The sequence below is a fragment of the Phodopus roborovskii genome, unplaced genomic scaffold (genome assembly GCF_943737965.1).
Source record: "Phodopus roborovskii unplaced genomic scaffold, PHOROB, whole genome shotgun sequence".
NCBI classification, from domain to species: domain Eukaryota; kingdom Metazoa; phylum Chordata; class Mammalia; order Rodentia; family Cricetidae; genus Phodopus; species Phodopus roborovskii.
The window spans coordinates 4,736,722-4,751,253 of record NW_026126558.1 but is presented as its reverse complement, the minus strand read 5'-3'; the positions used below and the strand labels follow the sequence as shown (position 1 = coordinate 4,751,253).

At 47.5% G+C, this 14,532-nt stretch overlaps 1 protein-coding gene across 1 annotated transcript in view; it reads left to right on the top strand.

The window, feature by feature from the left end:
- The window catches only part of Galnt2 (polypeptide N-acetylgalactosaminyltransferase 2), a 124,424-nt gene that overhangs the window by 86,410 nt on the left and 23,482 nt on the right, over window positions 1-14,532 (top strand). Inside the window, exons 4-6 of the mRNA XM_051201836.1 lie at window positions 12,094-12,192; window positions 12,420-12,487; window positions 12,704-12,769. Coding sequence (XP_051057793.1) covers window positions 12,094-12,192; window positions 12,420-12,487; window positions 12,704-12,769 — 233 coding nt within the window. The remainder of the gene's footprint in view (window positions 1-12,093; window positions 12,193-12,419; window positions 12,488-12,703; window positions 12,770-14,532) is intronic.

The following is a 14,532-nucleotide window of genomic DNA, read 5'->3' as shown; positions in this document are numbered from 1 at the left end:
TGGAAAGCTGTGGTTCCTTATTAGGTAACAAGAAGAGATGGAATGGTGAGGCTTTATTGGGTCAATGAGAAAAGGAAGGATCTCTCTGGTTTACACAGAACTGCCAATGCCACTTCTAAGGGAAGGCAGAAAGCCTGTGGGTTGGAGGTAACGTTGAGGTCTTCCTTGATAGCTACCTGCTGATAGCCTATTTCTCTGTTCTGGCCACTAGCAAAGTGCCTCAGCCACCCAGGAGTCTGGTTCCTCTGTCATGGCATGCCCCCTGGAGGCTTGCACACAAAAGTGTCCTCAGACAGAGGCTCCGTGTCCCCGCCTGAGGGTTTATATCCTGTCTCATGCTTGGGCTTAGCAGTGTCAATCTAGGGAAGTCAGGATAAGATGACGGCAATGACAGTGCTGGTAACTAGAGTGCTGAAGCCGCCATTGCTGTGGGCCTTATCTCGGGCAGATACGAGCTAGATCTGTCACATTTTGTGTGGAGCAGTCTTGCGTTGCAGCCTCCCCTTGTCCTCCTTTCTTTAAATACTCCTGGTTTCTTAGACTGCTTTTTAAATTATTATTTTGAGAGCATGTTTTTTTTTTTTTTAAGTAGGTGCATCTGTTGTATTTTTAAAAAGCAAAAAGGAAACCATATCAGAAAGCTGAAAGGTACTCACAGTCCCTTAAAGAGTTTTCCTCCAGACTTGTCCCCATCCTCCTGTTGCTCATTGCCAGCAAACTCAGTGCCCACCTGCTGCTGTGCCTCGTGGGAAGCGATTGCTGGGGTCTTTTTGTAGCTGCAGCTTCCGCTCGTTGTGACTTTTCCTCACACAGCTATGCTCATGTAAGTGGCCCTCTGGGGGTGTCTGTGATGTCCATTTCGGCTTTCAATGCTGACTATGTGGGGTGAATATTTTTAACAATGTCTTTTGCTCACTGACTCAGAGGAAGATATCATTTGAAAGGGCAGTGTGTTGCTTGGTTCTGACACAGTCACAGCATTTCTTCTGTCTATGCTGATCAAGGCTGCTGCTTTGAGTTTGAAGAAGGTTCCTAACTCACTTTCTGGGGCCAACACCCTTGCCTCCTTCCTCTTCAGTTTCATGGCTGTTGATAAACTTTGTGAAATGAATGCAGGTCAAAGGCATGCATACATCTCTTTAGGTGCTCAAGAACAGATTCTTTGCAAAGGATGTGTCTCTTGCATGCCACCTGTGAACATCACCCACACCTGTGCTGTTTTTGTCACGCTAACCCTTTGATGACTTCTAAAGGCTCGCCCATGGGTGTTGACATGTGGTGAATTCTTCTGTTCTACCTGAATAGCTCTGGAGATTTGTGTCCTCCCAGCTCGATTGTAAGCCCTCCAGACAGTGCTGAACATACCTGCACTGAGGTCTCTGGCAGCCATGACACCCGTTTCTCACCATGTGTGGAAGTGTGTCTTCCTTCTTTTCCTCTCCCCTTCCTCTCATCCTTGAGAACCAAGCTCACACTTGGCTCAGATTTGCCCACTGTGGAAGGGAAAGCCTGCTCACACCACTCACACCACTGGGTTCCACATAGATTTAACTTTGCCTATGCATTCTAGTGTTTGTGTGTGACCCTCTGCAGAACTGCCCTCTGGCAGTTCAGTTTTTTTTTTTTTTGTTTTTGTTTTGTTTTGTTTTTCACATTTAAACTTTAATTTGTGATAGGTCATTTCACCATCTCAATTATTTTTAAGCCCATTTTAAAATTACCAAAATACTGTTATTTCCACGTGTCTGGAGCACTGCTTTGACTTTCTTTTTTTTTAAGCCAGTGTGTGTTTAGGTAACAGTTTCACAAGTGTATGATTGTTTTTTTTCCTTCCTGTCAGTTTAAACGTAAGTTGTTGGTGGCCATAGCATCATCATCTCTGGCTACCTATAGTTGGGGGTTGTTCCAGATGTTTCACTAAATGCTTGGCACATTTCTCACTTGGTTCCCATAGCAGCCTTAGTGGTAGGTGCTTTCATTATTGTTCTTGCACGGTGTCAGTGAGAAAATTGAGAATCGGAGAGATAGCACACTTCTGGCTAAGCAGGTGGGGGCAGCATGAACATGTCTGCCTGAAGGAGCCATGTCTTAACGTCCCGTGTGTGTGTGTGTGTGTGTGTGTGTGTGTGTGTGTGTGTGTGTGTGTGTGTGTTGTATGTGTGTACGTGTTTGTATGTGCATACAGGTATGCACCTGGGCTCAACTTTTAGTGGCCACAGGTAGGGTGTCTTTCTTAATTGCTCTCCACTTTATTTTTTGAGATGGTGGTCTCACTTAACCTGAAGCTCATTGAGTTGCTTAGGCTAGCTGACTGTTGAGCTCTATGGATCTGCCTGTCTTCCACCCTCTTTCCTCCTGTGCTGGGATTGCCTGCTTCTGACTTTCCCATAGGTTCTGGGCACTGAAGTCCAGTTTTCGTGCTGGTGTGGGAGCACTTTGCTAACTGAGCCATCCTCCCATTCTCCATGTCTCCTCCCTCTACATATTTTCTAGGTATGTTCAACATGTTTTAAAGTACACCGAATTTTTTTCAGAGTCCAAAATAGCCCCGCTGCCTCAGCCTGGCTGATCACACTGGAAACCTGGGTCCTCTGACAGTCTACACTCCCCTCCACCATCACAGGGTTCTGCCTATTTCTAAGAACATCTGTTTAACCTACTGCAGTGTTGTAATATGGCATATGGGAAGGATATATTCATGGGTTATACCGTTATCAACATAAAAATTACCCCTTGTGTAACATTTTCATTTTGCCACTTGATTTAGCTTGCATGGCACTAATAGCCTGCTTTATTTTTCTTTATTTTGCTTTTGCACTGTACTGGGGGTTGAGCCAGGGTTTGCTCATGCTAGGCAAACACTCTACCACCGAGCTATATTCCCAACCCTATTTTTACTTTTAATTTTGAAACAGAGCCCACTAGATTTCCCATTCTGTAGCCCAGTCAGACCTTAAGCTTGCCATTCCTCTGCCTCATCCTTTTCTGTAATGGAGACAGCTGTGTGTCTCACGGGCTCTGCCATTTATTCTTCCTGTGTATTTACGTTTTCTGTTATCTTTCATTTCCAAGCACCATTTTACCTTGAGTTTGTAACTTGATTCTTTTTCTGTTCCTGTAACAAAGTACTGGAGACTGAATAAGTTCTGAAGGTGAAAGTTTATTTGGCCTATGGTTTTGGAGCCTCCAATCCAAGAGCATAGAGGGGCTGCTGCTTGGCCTCTAAGAGCCTTGTGACAGGAGGCAGCCATCATGGAAAAGTAGGCAGGACACCCATGCTTTTGGCCTCTCCCTTCTTTCTTCTAGATATCATGCCCCCCCCCATGTTTTCTTGCCAGTTCAGTCACCGTCTTTAATGCAGATACCATTTTGTTTTACTTGCTGCTCTTTGCTTTACAAATTGATTAACAAAGTTTTGTTTCCGGCTTATAACTCAGTTGCCACTTTTTAGCAAAAGTAGTCGACAAGTATTGGTTTAATGCTGTGAATAAAACTGTGCCTGTTCTTAATGAGGAGCACAAGCTTTTCTCTGTCCCATCCACTTTTTGTATTGTTTGATATCTGTGATTAGATAAATTTTGTGACTTTTTTATGTGTGTGCGTGTTTTTCATGCATGTATGTCTCCACCACTCTAAGAGCAATGCTGCTGGGGCCCCAGCATTCAGAACCCAGGTGGTGGTGGGTTGTGAGCCACCATGTCATTGCTGGGAATTGAACTCTAGTCACCTGGGAAAGCAACCAGTGCTTATAACCACTAGGCCGACTCTCTAGCTGCCTGTAATTATCTTTTAAGAGATTTTTATCTGGGGAATGGAGAGATTTCACACACGTCTCTTGCAGAACACCTAAGTTCAATTCCCAACACCCATATCAGATGTCTTACAAAGGCCTGTAACTCTAGCTCCAGGAGATCTGATGCCCTCTCCTGACCTCTAAGGGCACAGCACATACAAGTAATTTAAATATTTATTTGCACAGTGTTTGTACAGGGAGGTTAGAATGCACTGATGTGAGGTAGTTTTATGCTTCCTCCTGTTGTGTACCCAACTTACTTGATTACATATTTCAATTTTTGAAGTTTGTGTGTATGTGTGTGTGTGTGTGTGTGTGTGTGTGTGCTTGCATGTATGTGTGCATATGCGTGTGTGTGTGTGTGTGTGTGTGTGTGTGTGTGTGCATGCATGTGTAGAAGTTAGAGGACAGCTTGCAGGACTTAGTTCTCTCCTTCCACAGATGGGTCCCAGGAATTGAACTCCAGTTGCCAGGTTTGGTGTTAAATGCCTTTATCTAAGCCATCTCCCTGGCTTGTGCCCTAGGCTCTCTATCTGGTTTAGGCTGGAGCTTCATGTGGGTTTGTAGGATCCTCATCACATCACTGATTTGCTTTAGGAGCCTTTGCTTTCCTGAGGATAGCTTTCCATTGCTTCGTGGAAACACTACATTCATAGTATATAGGACAGATTCACAGAAGCCATGGTTTTCCTTGAATGTAGGGTGTGCATTGTCCACTGTATCATTGTCCCCCAATGAACACTGTTGGGGAATCCTGAAGCCATCCCTACTGCAGGCATTTATGGTATGGGGATACTTGATACAAAAGAGATACTTTATTGCCCTGTTGAGCAAAGAATCTGGAAGTGGCCATCTGAGACTGTCTTGGGGTGGGAGCTCACCAGCTTTCCTTAGCCCTGTCTCAAGCATTTGGTTTCTGCCTCCTCATCTTTGCCTAAGTGGTTGCAAGAGGTTGCCATAGCTCCATACACCATGATCGTTTCCAGACTAGCCACAAAGGGCAGAAGTGGGCTTTTCTTCAGTGGCTCTTCTCTGATGTGGAAGCTGATCTGTCCCAGAAGCCTCCAAGACTTGCTGCTATAGTCCTTGGGCCAGACTTCAGCTGTGGCTGTATATGACCTAGGAAGCAAGTGGCCTTTAGTTCATAGGCTCACCCTCTCACAGGAGCCCACAAGCAGGGGGTGACAGGGATGAGTCTGTCTTGCTGGACAGGCACACCTGCCTGCAGATACACAGAGGCTGCTGGTGTCATGGGTGAAGACCACACAGCAACTGTTGATTTCCAGGAGCCCAGGTCCAGTTTGTTACGTACTTGCCACTTTGTCATCAAAGGAAGGTTGGTCTTCCCCAAGACTCAAAAGAAATGCTGTCTACTCACTGTGAGTGGGTTATGAGAGCTCAGCAGGCCCCAAGCTGTGCTTGAAGAGATGTCCTGTCACAGCATTAGATGCTGACAGCCTTCTGCTCCACCATCATCTCCACACACTCAGCCATTAAACGCCTGTCTGCCCTTCATCTTTGAGAATGGAGGGGCCAGCACAGCCTGCAGTTGCCAGCTGATCTGTTTACCAAGCATGCCAAAACACAGAACATTGAAGCCATCTATGGTCAGGTAGTTCCCAGACCACCTGCTGGGCAGACTCACACTCCTGCCTGTCAGCTCCATATAGGGAAAATAACTGCCATTTCTGAGGCACTGGCATTTGGCATGGAGGAGCCAGGCGTAGGAGGGAAAGTAAGCCACTCACCCAAACAGTCCCTGGGAAGGTTGCCTTGCGCTTAGCCACTTGGAGCCCAGAGGAGTAGAGCAAATGGAGGCAGGGCTGCCTCTGGAAATCAGAACTGGGCCACCCCACATTGTGGAAGCTGAAGTTAGAGGGCATCTACAGCTGAGGACCAAGGTAGGCATCTGGTCAAGCAAGGGGAAGGAATGGATTGTGGCTGCTCTTGGCTGCTCTGCAGTTGAGCTTCCAGAGGAGTGAGTTTAAAGGGCAGTTCTTGCTTTGACTCCCAGAAATGACTCCTGCCGTGAGGGCAAGTGCACACTGCTGGTGAGGTGCACTTGGTGGGACTAAGGGAGCACTCACACAGCTCTGACCAAGGCTGCTATTTTCTCAGCTTCCAATAGCTTTTGACTCTTGAAGATTTTCAGTGAAAATGTAGTGTCTGGAAAACATGAGACAATGGAGAGTATAGGTGATAGCCCTGATGGAAGCCTCTCTCCCTCACACCACAGCTTGGCTTGCTGAGAGCACTGGATGAGGCTCTGCAGGTGCACACTTCCTTCTGTGAGCTGGGGGCCACCTCCCCAGCTGGCCGACCTGAAATGTGTGGAGAATTAGTCTGAGCTGCTGGTCCTGGTGTGTGTGTGTGTGTGTGTGTGTGTTTCTTGTACCCTCAGCTGGTCTACCAGCCCTGGTGTGTGTGTGTGTGTGTGTGTGTGTGTGTGTGTGTGTGTGTGTATACTTCTCTTGTACCCTCAGCTTCCCAAAGGGTGGGAAGCTTTCAGAGGCAGCACAGCCAGTAAGATAGGCTGTGTCTTGTGTCATGAGATGATAAGTGTTGTGGTTTTTAACTTGGCTCTTACTATGTTTGCAGTGTGTGGTGCCAGGCTACAGGACGTGAGAAAGCTGTTTTAGGTTAATAATGGTGACATGAGACAAACAAACCTAGGGTGAATAGGGTTTTATCAGACCTGCTGGCAGCCAGAACTTGAGAAGCTTAATTTCAGAGCAGCCTGCAAAGGTCATTAAATATTTTAGGGTTTGGCTCTCTGGTGTTATAAGACTCAGAAAGGTTTGGGTAGATATCGGGGCTGGCTGGGAGTCAGCTGGTGGCTGGATGCCCTGCCCCTGCTGTTGGGAGGGTCACTAAGAGTGTTTTGATTAAGCAAACATTATATAACAGCTGATTTGGTTCTTTTAACTGTTTTTCCTCTTATGATTCCATTTCTGATTCACAAGTTATCCAATTGCTCACCTAGGCTTCTAGAAGATTCCATAGCAACCATCTTGAAATATGAAAACTGCCTGTGTTGTTTTAATAGGCAGAGTAAAGAGCTTGAGACATGCATCTGGCCCAGGTAGGGATGGGGTGGGACCATTTCCAGCATGCCCACGCTGCACATCTAACTGGTGGCTGGGTCTTCTCTGTGTGTGTGTGTTGACTGTGGTCAGATGCCATGAACAGCATCTCTCCTCGTGTTTCTTAAAAGGAAGTCAGTATGGAGGTCTCACAAAAACTAGTCTGGATGGCCCAGCCACACCACTTCTGGGCATTTACCTAGAGGACATCCAAGTCAAGATCACACAGACACTTGCACATTGGTGTTTACTACACATCTAGTCACAGTGGCCATGTTACAGAGCAGTTCAGGTGTCACCAGGATGGGGAAAGACAAAGAGACTGGGATTGTTTTTCAACCATAAAGAAGGAACAAAGTCACGCCATTTTTAGGAAAATGGGTGCAATGTGGGATAACCATATTAAGTGAATTAAGCCAATCCCAGAAAGACATCACATTTTCTCTCATGTGTGGAGCCTAGACTTCGTATAAATATATAAAATCATATGTGTATGGCATAAAAGTAGAAATGAAACTGTTTAGATTGGAGCAAAGGAGGTTCTTGGGAAGGAAAAGGGTATGTGGGAAACAGGCTCAACACAAATATATGTGTGCAGGAAAACTTACATTTAAAAAAATGAATCTAAGGACAGGTGCTTGAACATAGCCTAGGGTTTTGATTTTTTGTTTGTTTTTGTTTTGCTTGGCTTGCTTATTCATGTCAGGGAAGCTACAGAGCCAAGCACCTGCATTTTACTAAGCTCCATGCACGAGTCTGGTGACCCTGACCTACCCTGTGCCAGCTCCTGAGTGGGGAACAAGTTTCTGGCTCCATATCAGTGGTCAGCTCTGGTTTGGCAAGAGCACTAGCCACACCGCTAGACACTTTGGGGGAACATTGTAGCGATTGCTATGGCAGCCACTGAGATGACAGAGCTGTTGTCCCCTGGCTGAGAGGAACTGACCTAGCACGTTCTGTGGGCAAGACAGGAGCATTCAGGCCTCCAGTGAGCCACTGGCCCTGCTCGCAGCCAGATTCCTAGTGTCAGGGTGGTAACAGCTCTTCCTGCATCCCATATGCAGAGGATCTATTTTTCAGGTCCTCTGATTTTCAAGACTTGTGGCTGTTAGCATGTTGTGGCGATTCGCGTGCTTACAGGTGCTGGGTGAGTGGGAAGGGCAGAAGTCAGAGCAGCATGGGGCTCCCAGCCCCTTTATCTTCCCAGCTTGGCTACAGGAGCAGACCTGAGCTTAGGAGAGAGGCCAACACCTCCCCGCTGTCTTCACAGAGCCTAGGTGGCGCTCCCTGCCCTAATTCCTCTTGGCCAGAGCAGAACTCCTCATGTTTCCAGGTGGGGACTGGATCGATCCAAGTCAACTTTGTTCCTTGTATGGGCAGCCTGGTCTGTTCCTATTCAAGGTGGCAGAACTCGGGGTAAACCTGAAACAGAGGGAGGGGAGGCTGGGAGGGAAAAGGTGAGCAAACTAGAAAAGTGAAAAGAAAATTGCAAGTACATTTCTATGCAAAGAAATGTAAAACTTAAAGGGAATGGGTAATTTTCCAGGAAAATGTAATTACCAAAATCACTCAAGAGAGTGAAGGCACGAGCTGGGCATGGTGGTGCACATTTGCCATCTCAGCACTTCAGGGTGAGAATTAAGAGACCATGTGACCCCAGGTTTGGGGTGGAGTGAAACAGGAACAGAGAGCGAGCGAGTCGGCTGTCAGACGGTGTGCTGTAACGATGTCTCTGACAGGTGAGCAGCAAGGAGTGACTCAGGACGTAGATCGCTGCTGCTCCTTATTCCTGATGGAGAGAAGGGTAGGAAGGGACAGCGTGACCTGAACACAGCAGGGTTGTGTGGCAAAGCTGATATACCCAGGTGGGCAGTGACTGTGTGACCTCCACATCAACTCTGAGCGGTGCAGATTGGTACCGTGTATTGCTCAGGAACATGTATTAGAGTCTTTTATGTATGTGATTTATTGAAAACATACCTAGGAGTGACCAAGCACCTCTCCCTGACAGTGGGAGTTGAGGGGGAAAGGGATGTGAAAGGAGAATAACTATTATCCTGCCATTTCATTTGAAAATTCTGACCCAAATGGCAGCATTGCAGACTGTTAAGACATGACTACAGAGTGAAGGCCTTCATGCTTGTTATTGCCTCTACATTGGCCAATGAACTACATTACAAATGTCTTGTGACACGTGGTGAGGTTGCCTGCCAAGATACCCAAGGGCCCTCATCACCCTGGTGACCTTATTGTAGCCAGAACTGGACCCTCATCTTAGGCATGTGACATGTTCTGGTCAGTTTCTCGCTATGTATCCTCAGCCTCACCCCGGTGATACCCATGAACAGTTCCAGGGTCAGTTAGGCCACCGTATCAAGGTCTGGTCACAGTGACTTGTATTGATCTTTACAAATGACCCAACAGTATTTAGGATCATTCAGTCTGTGAATGTAGCATCAGTCTGTCCCTAAGAGTCAGCTGTAGCTTTGATTTGCTGTTAGAAAAAGTAAAGCAGAGGGGCAAAGACCCAGTATTTGCAAAGGTGAGAGTCATGTCCTGGAGAAGAAGGCTACTTCTAGACCTCTTTCTAGCTAAACTATGGGTCTTTAAAAATCTTTTAATTTTACTTTTTAAATTCCTGTATGTATACTGCATTTATGTGGTTTTCCCCCAGCCTTCTCAAATTATTGGCCCCTTTCTCTTTAATTATTATTGTTACTATTTATGAATATATATATAAATATAACCTGCTGAAGCTCTTTAGTGTTGTTCTAGTGTGTATGTGGTGTGTGTGTGTGTGTGTGTGTGTGTGTGTGTGTGTGTGTGTGTGTGTGTGTATTTTCTCTTTATGTGTCTGGTTTGTCAAGTTGTCATTTTAATGGACAGGAAGCTTCCAGAATGACTATGTCATACCAAGTCTTTGGAGCCTCAAGTGAGTGAAGGCCCAGAGTGGGCTTCTAATGGTGTGGCTCTGGGAAAGGAGAGCCCAGCTGCAGCCTCCTCTTGCTGTCAACTACTCAGTCCCGCATGGCTGGGGAGGAAGCACCCTACAGCTGCCTCCTAACAGCTGCCACCCTGCTTCCCATTGCCTCTGGAGCATCAAGGACTGGCCAGTGGGGCCAAGAAGACTCTAAATGCAAAATTCATAGCTTTCCTTTTTAAAGAGATTCCCCTGGGGCCCCATCTTGGTTGAGTGTGAGGCTTATCTGGATTCGTGCACACACTCCAACCCATGGGGTGTGAGATCTTCAGTTTCTACTTGTTACTCCTCTACCTTAAGATGGGATCCCGCTGAAGCCTCATGATTGCCAAGACTGAGCGCTTGATGCCTTATGAATATGTAGAGGAGTTTTAATAAAATGGTGTGAAGCAGCAGCCCAGCTTGTTCCAGAAGATGCTTCCAGAGCCCCAGGAGACTTCCAAAGGCTCCTGGAAGATGAGCTTCCTGCAGAGAAAAGGAAAATGAGAGAATAGGGCATGATTGGATGGGCCCAGAATCCAGCAGTTTAAGGATGAAAAATGCCACCCCATGTTTCTCAAATTCCCACCCAGGCCTGTAAGCCCCACTGAGTCTCTCAACCCAGATCTGCTGGCTCAGTCATTCCTGCTGGTCTAAGTGAAGGCCTGGCTGCAGAAGGTGATGGGCCTCAAAGCAGTGAGCCCTCCCTCCTGTAGCATTACAGGTTAGCTTCTTGACAGTGACATCATTTGGTAGTTTGTTTACAGTTGAAGCTTTGCAGATCTTTAATATAGCATTAAGCTATTTGCTTGTTCGTGTGTAGACTCATGATAGTAACTATAGAATTCATTCCCCGAGCCCCCCAAATAACTGTTACACATTTTTTTTGTGATTAATTAAAAGGAACTTACTATAATTACTAAAATTAACCAAAGATACCCCTTCTGCAATCCTAGCCTAATTGCTTTGTAATTGCACTGCTTGTCTTGCTTATGCTCAAAATCTGTGGGTCTGAGCTGATTTTGTCAGTCCTGGGGGAGCACATATGTCCTGGTGCTTGCCCTCTCAACGTCTCTGTTGGTGTCAGCAGCTGCTACTCTAGCATCCACCTCATTGCTCAGCGGTTGAATGTTGAGTCATGACTGAGCTCCAGGGTTCTTCCAAAGTCCATCATCTTCTCCTGCTTATTTCCACTCTAGATAGATACTCATTGGAACTGATGATGAAGCTGCCAGGTAAACTGAGTCTTCAGTGTGTGGGGCCATGGGAGGCTCTGCATGGGGGAACCTGGGCCTGGGGCAGGGACTGGATCCCCTTGGGGTTCATAGTTCCTTCCTCAGTTCAGCACCCCCTCTCGCCCTGCTGCACTACTGGGCTCCCTCAGTCTGGAGTCAGTGGCATCACCATTGGCGACTTAGGACTCTGGCTGCACTCAGACACAGTTGACAGTTTCCTGGGGCTCGACAAGCACCCCAGAGGACTGTGTGGAGACTCAGGGACACTGCTCTGTGCTGGCACCCCCAGACTGGCCTGGAAGGAGTCCTCACATGGCTTCTGCTGAGCTGGGTCCTATTGTGCTGGGTATTTGACCTTGTAACACTTGAACATGTCAGCCAAGCCCCAGAAGAGGTGTGTCTTTAAGATTGGCCTTCAGTGACTCACATGTGAGGCATCACAGAGTCAAATGAAGAGGTCCTATGCCACCTGGCATCTTTGCAGGCCTAGGTCCTTAGCCCTTGTGCTTGAGGTCATCCTAATGCGTCTGCCCACCTGCCAGTCCTGTTCCGTGAGCACAGTCACCAGGTTACTTGGAGGAGACTTGGCAGGCAGTGTGAAGGACAGCAGTCAGTGGGTTGTTACCGTGAGAGCCTGTCACCCAAGCAGTACATGCCTGTCACAGGCAGAGCACAAGGTGAGGGAAAAAACAACGGCACCCGTTCCCCAGAAATAACTGCTGAGAACTGAGGCAGGCAGGCGCGTGGCAGGGATGTCTGCCTGAATATGGGAGGATTTCACTGCTTTGGAACACATGTTTGACATGTTAGAGACCTGCTCTGGGTTCATACAGCGTGTAGAGCTCCCTTGTCTGTTGAATCTGCTTGTACCTTCTGCTTCCATGTGCCCCATCTATGCAGAACCTCCCACAGCGGACGGGCTAACACAGTCTTTGGTCTTGGCAGCCCACTCTGCTTGTCAGTCGGGGGTGATCCCTGCCGGTTATGTCCTTTGTTCACAGGATAGCCTTTCTTTTCCCTCAGGTGTCAGCGGAAGCAGTGGCGGGTGGACCTGCCAGCCACCAGTGTGGTGATCACATTTCACAATGAAGCCAGGTCAGCGTTGCTGCGGACAGTGGTCAGGTGAGACCAACAGATAGCTCCAGCACCTCACAGGAAGGGTGGGGTACCTAATGACAGCTGCATCTCAGGCACAGACAGCAGGAGCTGCTGATGAGGTCATCCAGCTGCCAAATGTAGGGCATGGAGTAGCTACTGGCCTCTCTAGCCAAGGCTGGGGGCCACAAGACAGAGGTGGCTGTAAGCAGAGCTCCATCTTTACAAGGCTCTGTCCTTCTTTCTGTTCTCAGTGTCCTTAAGAGGAGTCCACCGCACCTCATCAAGGAGATAATCCTGGTGGATGACTACAGCAATGACCGTGAGTTTCATAGCCTCACCTCTGGCATCAGCCTTCCTGGTTTGGGGTGTCTGGGAGGAGTGACCTAATACAGTATGGAGTGCAGCAGGTACGTGGGGCAGGGAAGAAATGTCCTCCAGAGGCCCCAGGGAAAAGGTGACCGAGTATGTGGCCTTCCAGCTCAGAACCCTGTGTAGACTTGGGGGTCACCATTCCCTGCCTCTTTTCTCTCCTTAGCTGAGGACGGGGCACTGTTGGGAAAAATCGAGAAAGTGAGGGTCCTCAGAAACGACCGACGAGAAGGTAAGAAAGTCCCTTTCTTGTGCCACTTTTGAGATGGTATGTTTTGGTTATGGTTTGTTTTGGCTCCTAGTTCCAAGGGATGCAGTCCATCCTGGTGGCTAGAATGTGTGGCAGCTCGTCACTGTGGTCCCACAGCAAACAGACAGAAAGAAGTGAGCACTCATGCTCAGCCCACTTTCTCCTTACATAGCCAGGACCCAGCCCGTGGAATGGAGCCACCTACTTTTGACCTCAGACACACCCAACGGAGTTTCCATGGTGACTCTTAAGTCGTGTCAGGGTGACACGAGACTCCTTTGTCAGTGCTGTCCACCACCGTTGCTCCAAAGGGAGTCAGAGTGTTCTGAATGACATCTACTGTGGAAGAATGTCATGAGCTTAAAGTCATAAGTCGGTGCACTTACAAAGTGTATGGTGGGGACGTTAATTGGACAGATGACAGCAGAACAGAGGGACCATTCTTGGCTTTGAGGTTGGTAGGTCATGACCTGCTGAAAATCTGCAGTCACCGAGACGCTTAGTGACCTTGGTGCTGAGCAGACAGACCGGTGGGGCTGGAGAGATGGCTCCACAGTTAAGAACCCAAGTCTTCTGCTCTTCCAAAGGACCTGGGTTCAAGTCCCAGCATCCACATGGCAGCTCACAGCTGTCTGTAACTGCCAGTTTGAGGGGATCCAACATCCTATTCAGGTGGTAGGCATATGGTACACAGACATATAAACATACGTTCATGAAGACAAAACTAACTGCCCATGCACATAAAATTAAAATTTAATAAAAACAAGAGGGGCCAAGATAATTTTGGCTTGTAATCTGCAACATTGGAACATCCCATGAAGTTCTGGTCAGTCAGGCAGTCTGCAGGGCTTTGTACACAGACACAGCTTCTTCAGGGATCCCAGTTCCCGCCTGTCCTGGCCCAGTGTAACTAATTCAGGGAGCAGCAGCTGTCTGTTTCTCTCCCTCCACCAGAGCCACCCAGTAGCCCTGTCCCAGCAGATGCAAGAAGAAAAGTCACAGCGTAACTAATTGGAATTGTTTATATGTAAGGCCAAATTTTCAAACCACATTTCTATATACACATTGGGGAAATTAGCTACTGTCTTTCACTCACAGCCAGACAAGTCCCATCAGTCCCTTGACAGCAGAGGTTTAGAAAAAGCATTAAGGCTTAGCCATGAGGAGTCCAGTGTCTCTGTGTTCCAGGCATGTGATTCAAGTTTGACAGCCTGCTGAAGGAGAACCTGCTGAAGGAGACAGAGAGCTGTCATTTCATGTTGATGTGATTTTGCAAATGCCAGCCCTTCACCAGCTGTCAGTCTCATCTGTGTGGGCAGTTATGGAAAGTCTGCCTTCCCACTGCAGGGTCTGGAAACTTCTTGGGGTGACTCAGGTGTGGGACTGTTTTGGGCTAGCCCTCTTTCAGTTTCCAGCAGTCAGGGTGATAGCATTTTGCCAGTCTACTGTACAAGACTGACATGGACCCAGGGGTGGCATTCATATCCCTAATCAGTACAAACTTCCAGGTCCCCATGTGCCGCTACAGGCAAGGCAGGAAGGTATTCTTACAAGGATTTTTTTTTCTCCCTAATTTTATGTGTATGGATGTTTTTCCTACATGTTTGTCTGTGTACCACATGTGAGCTTAGTTAGTGCCTGCAGAGGCCAGAAGAGGGTGTCAGATCCCCTGGAGCTAGACTTACAGACAGTTGTGAGCTACTATGTGGGTACTGTAAATCAAACCCAGGTCCTCTGGAAAAACA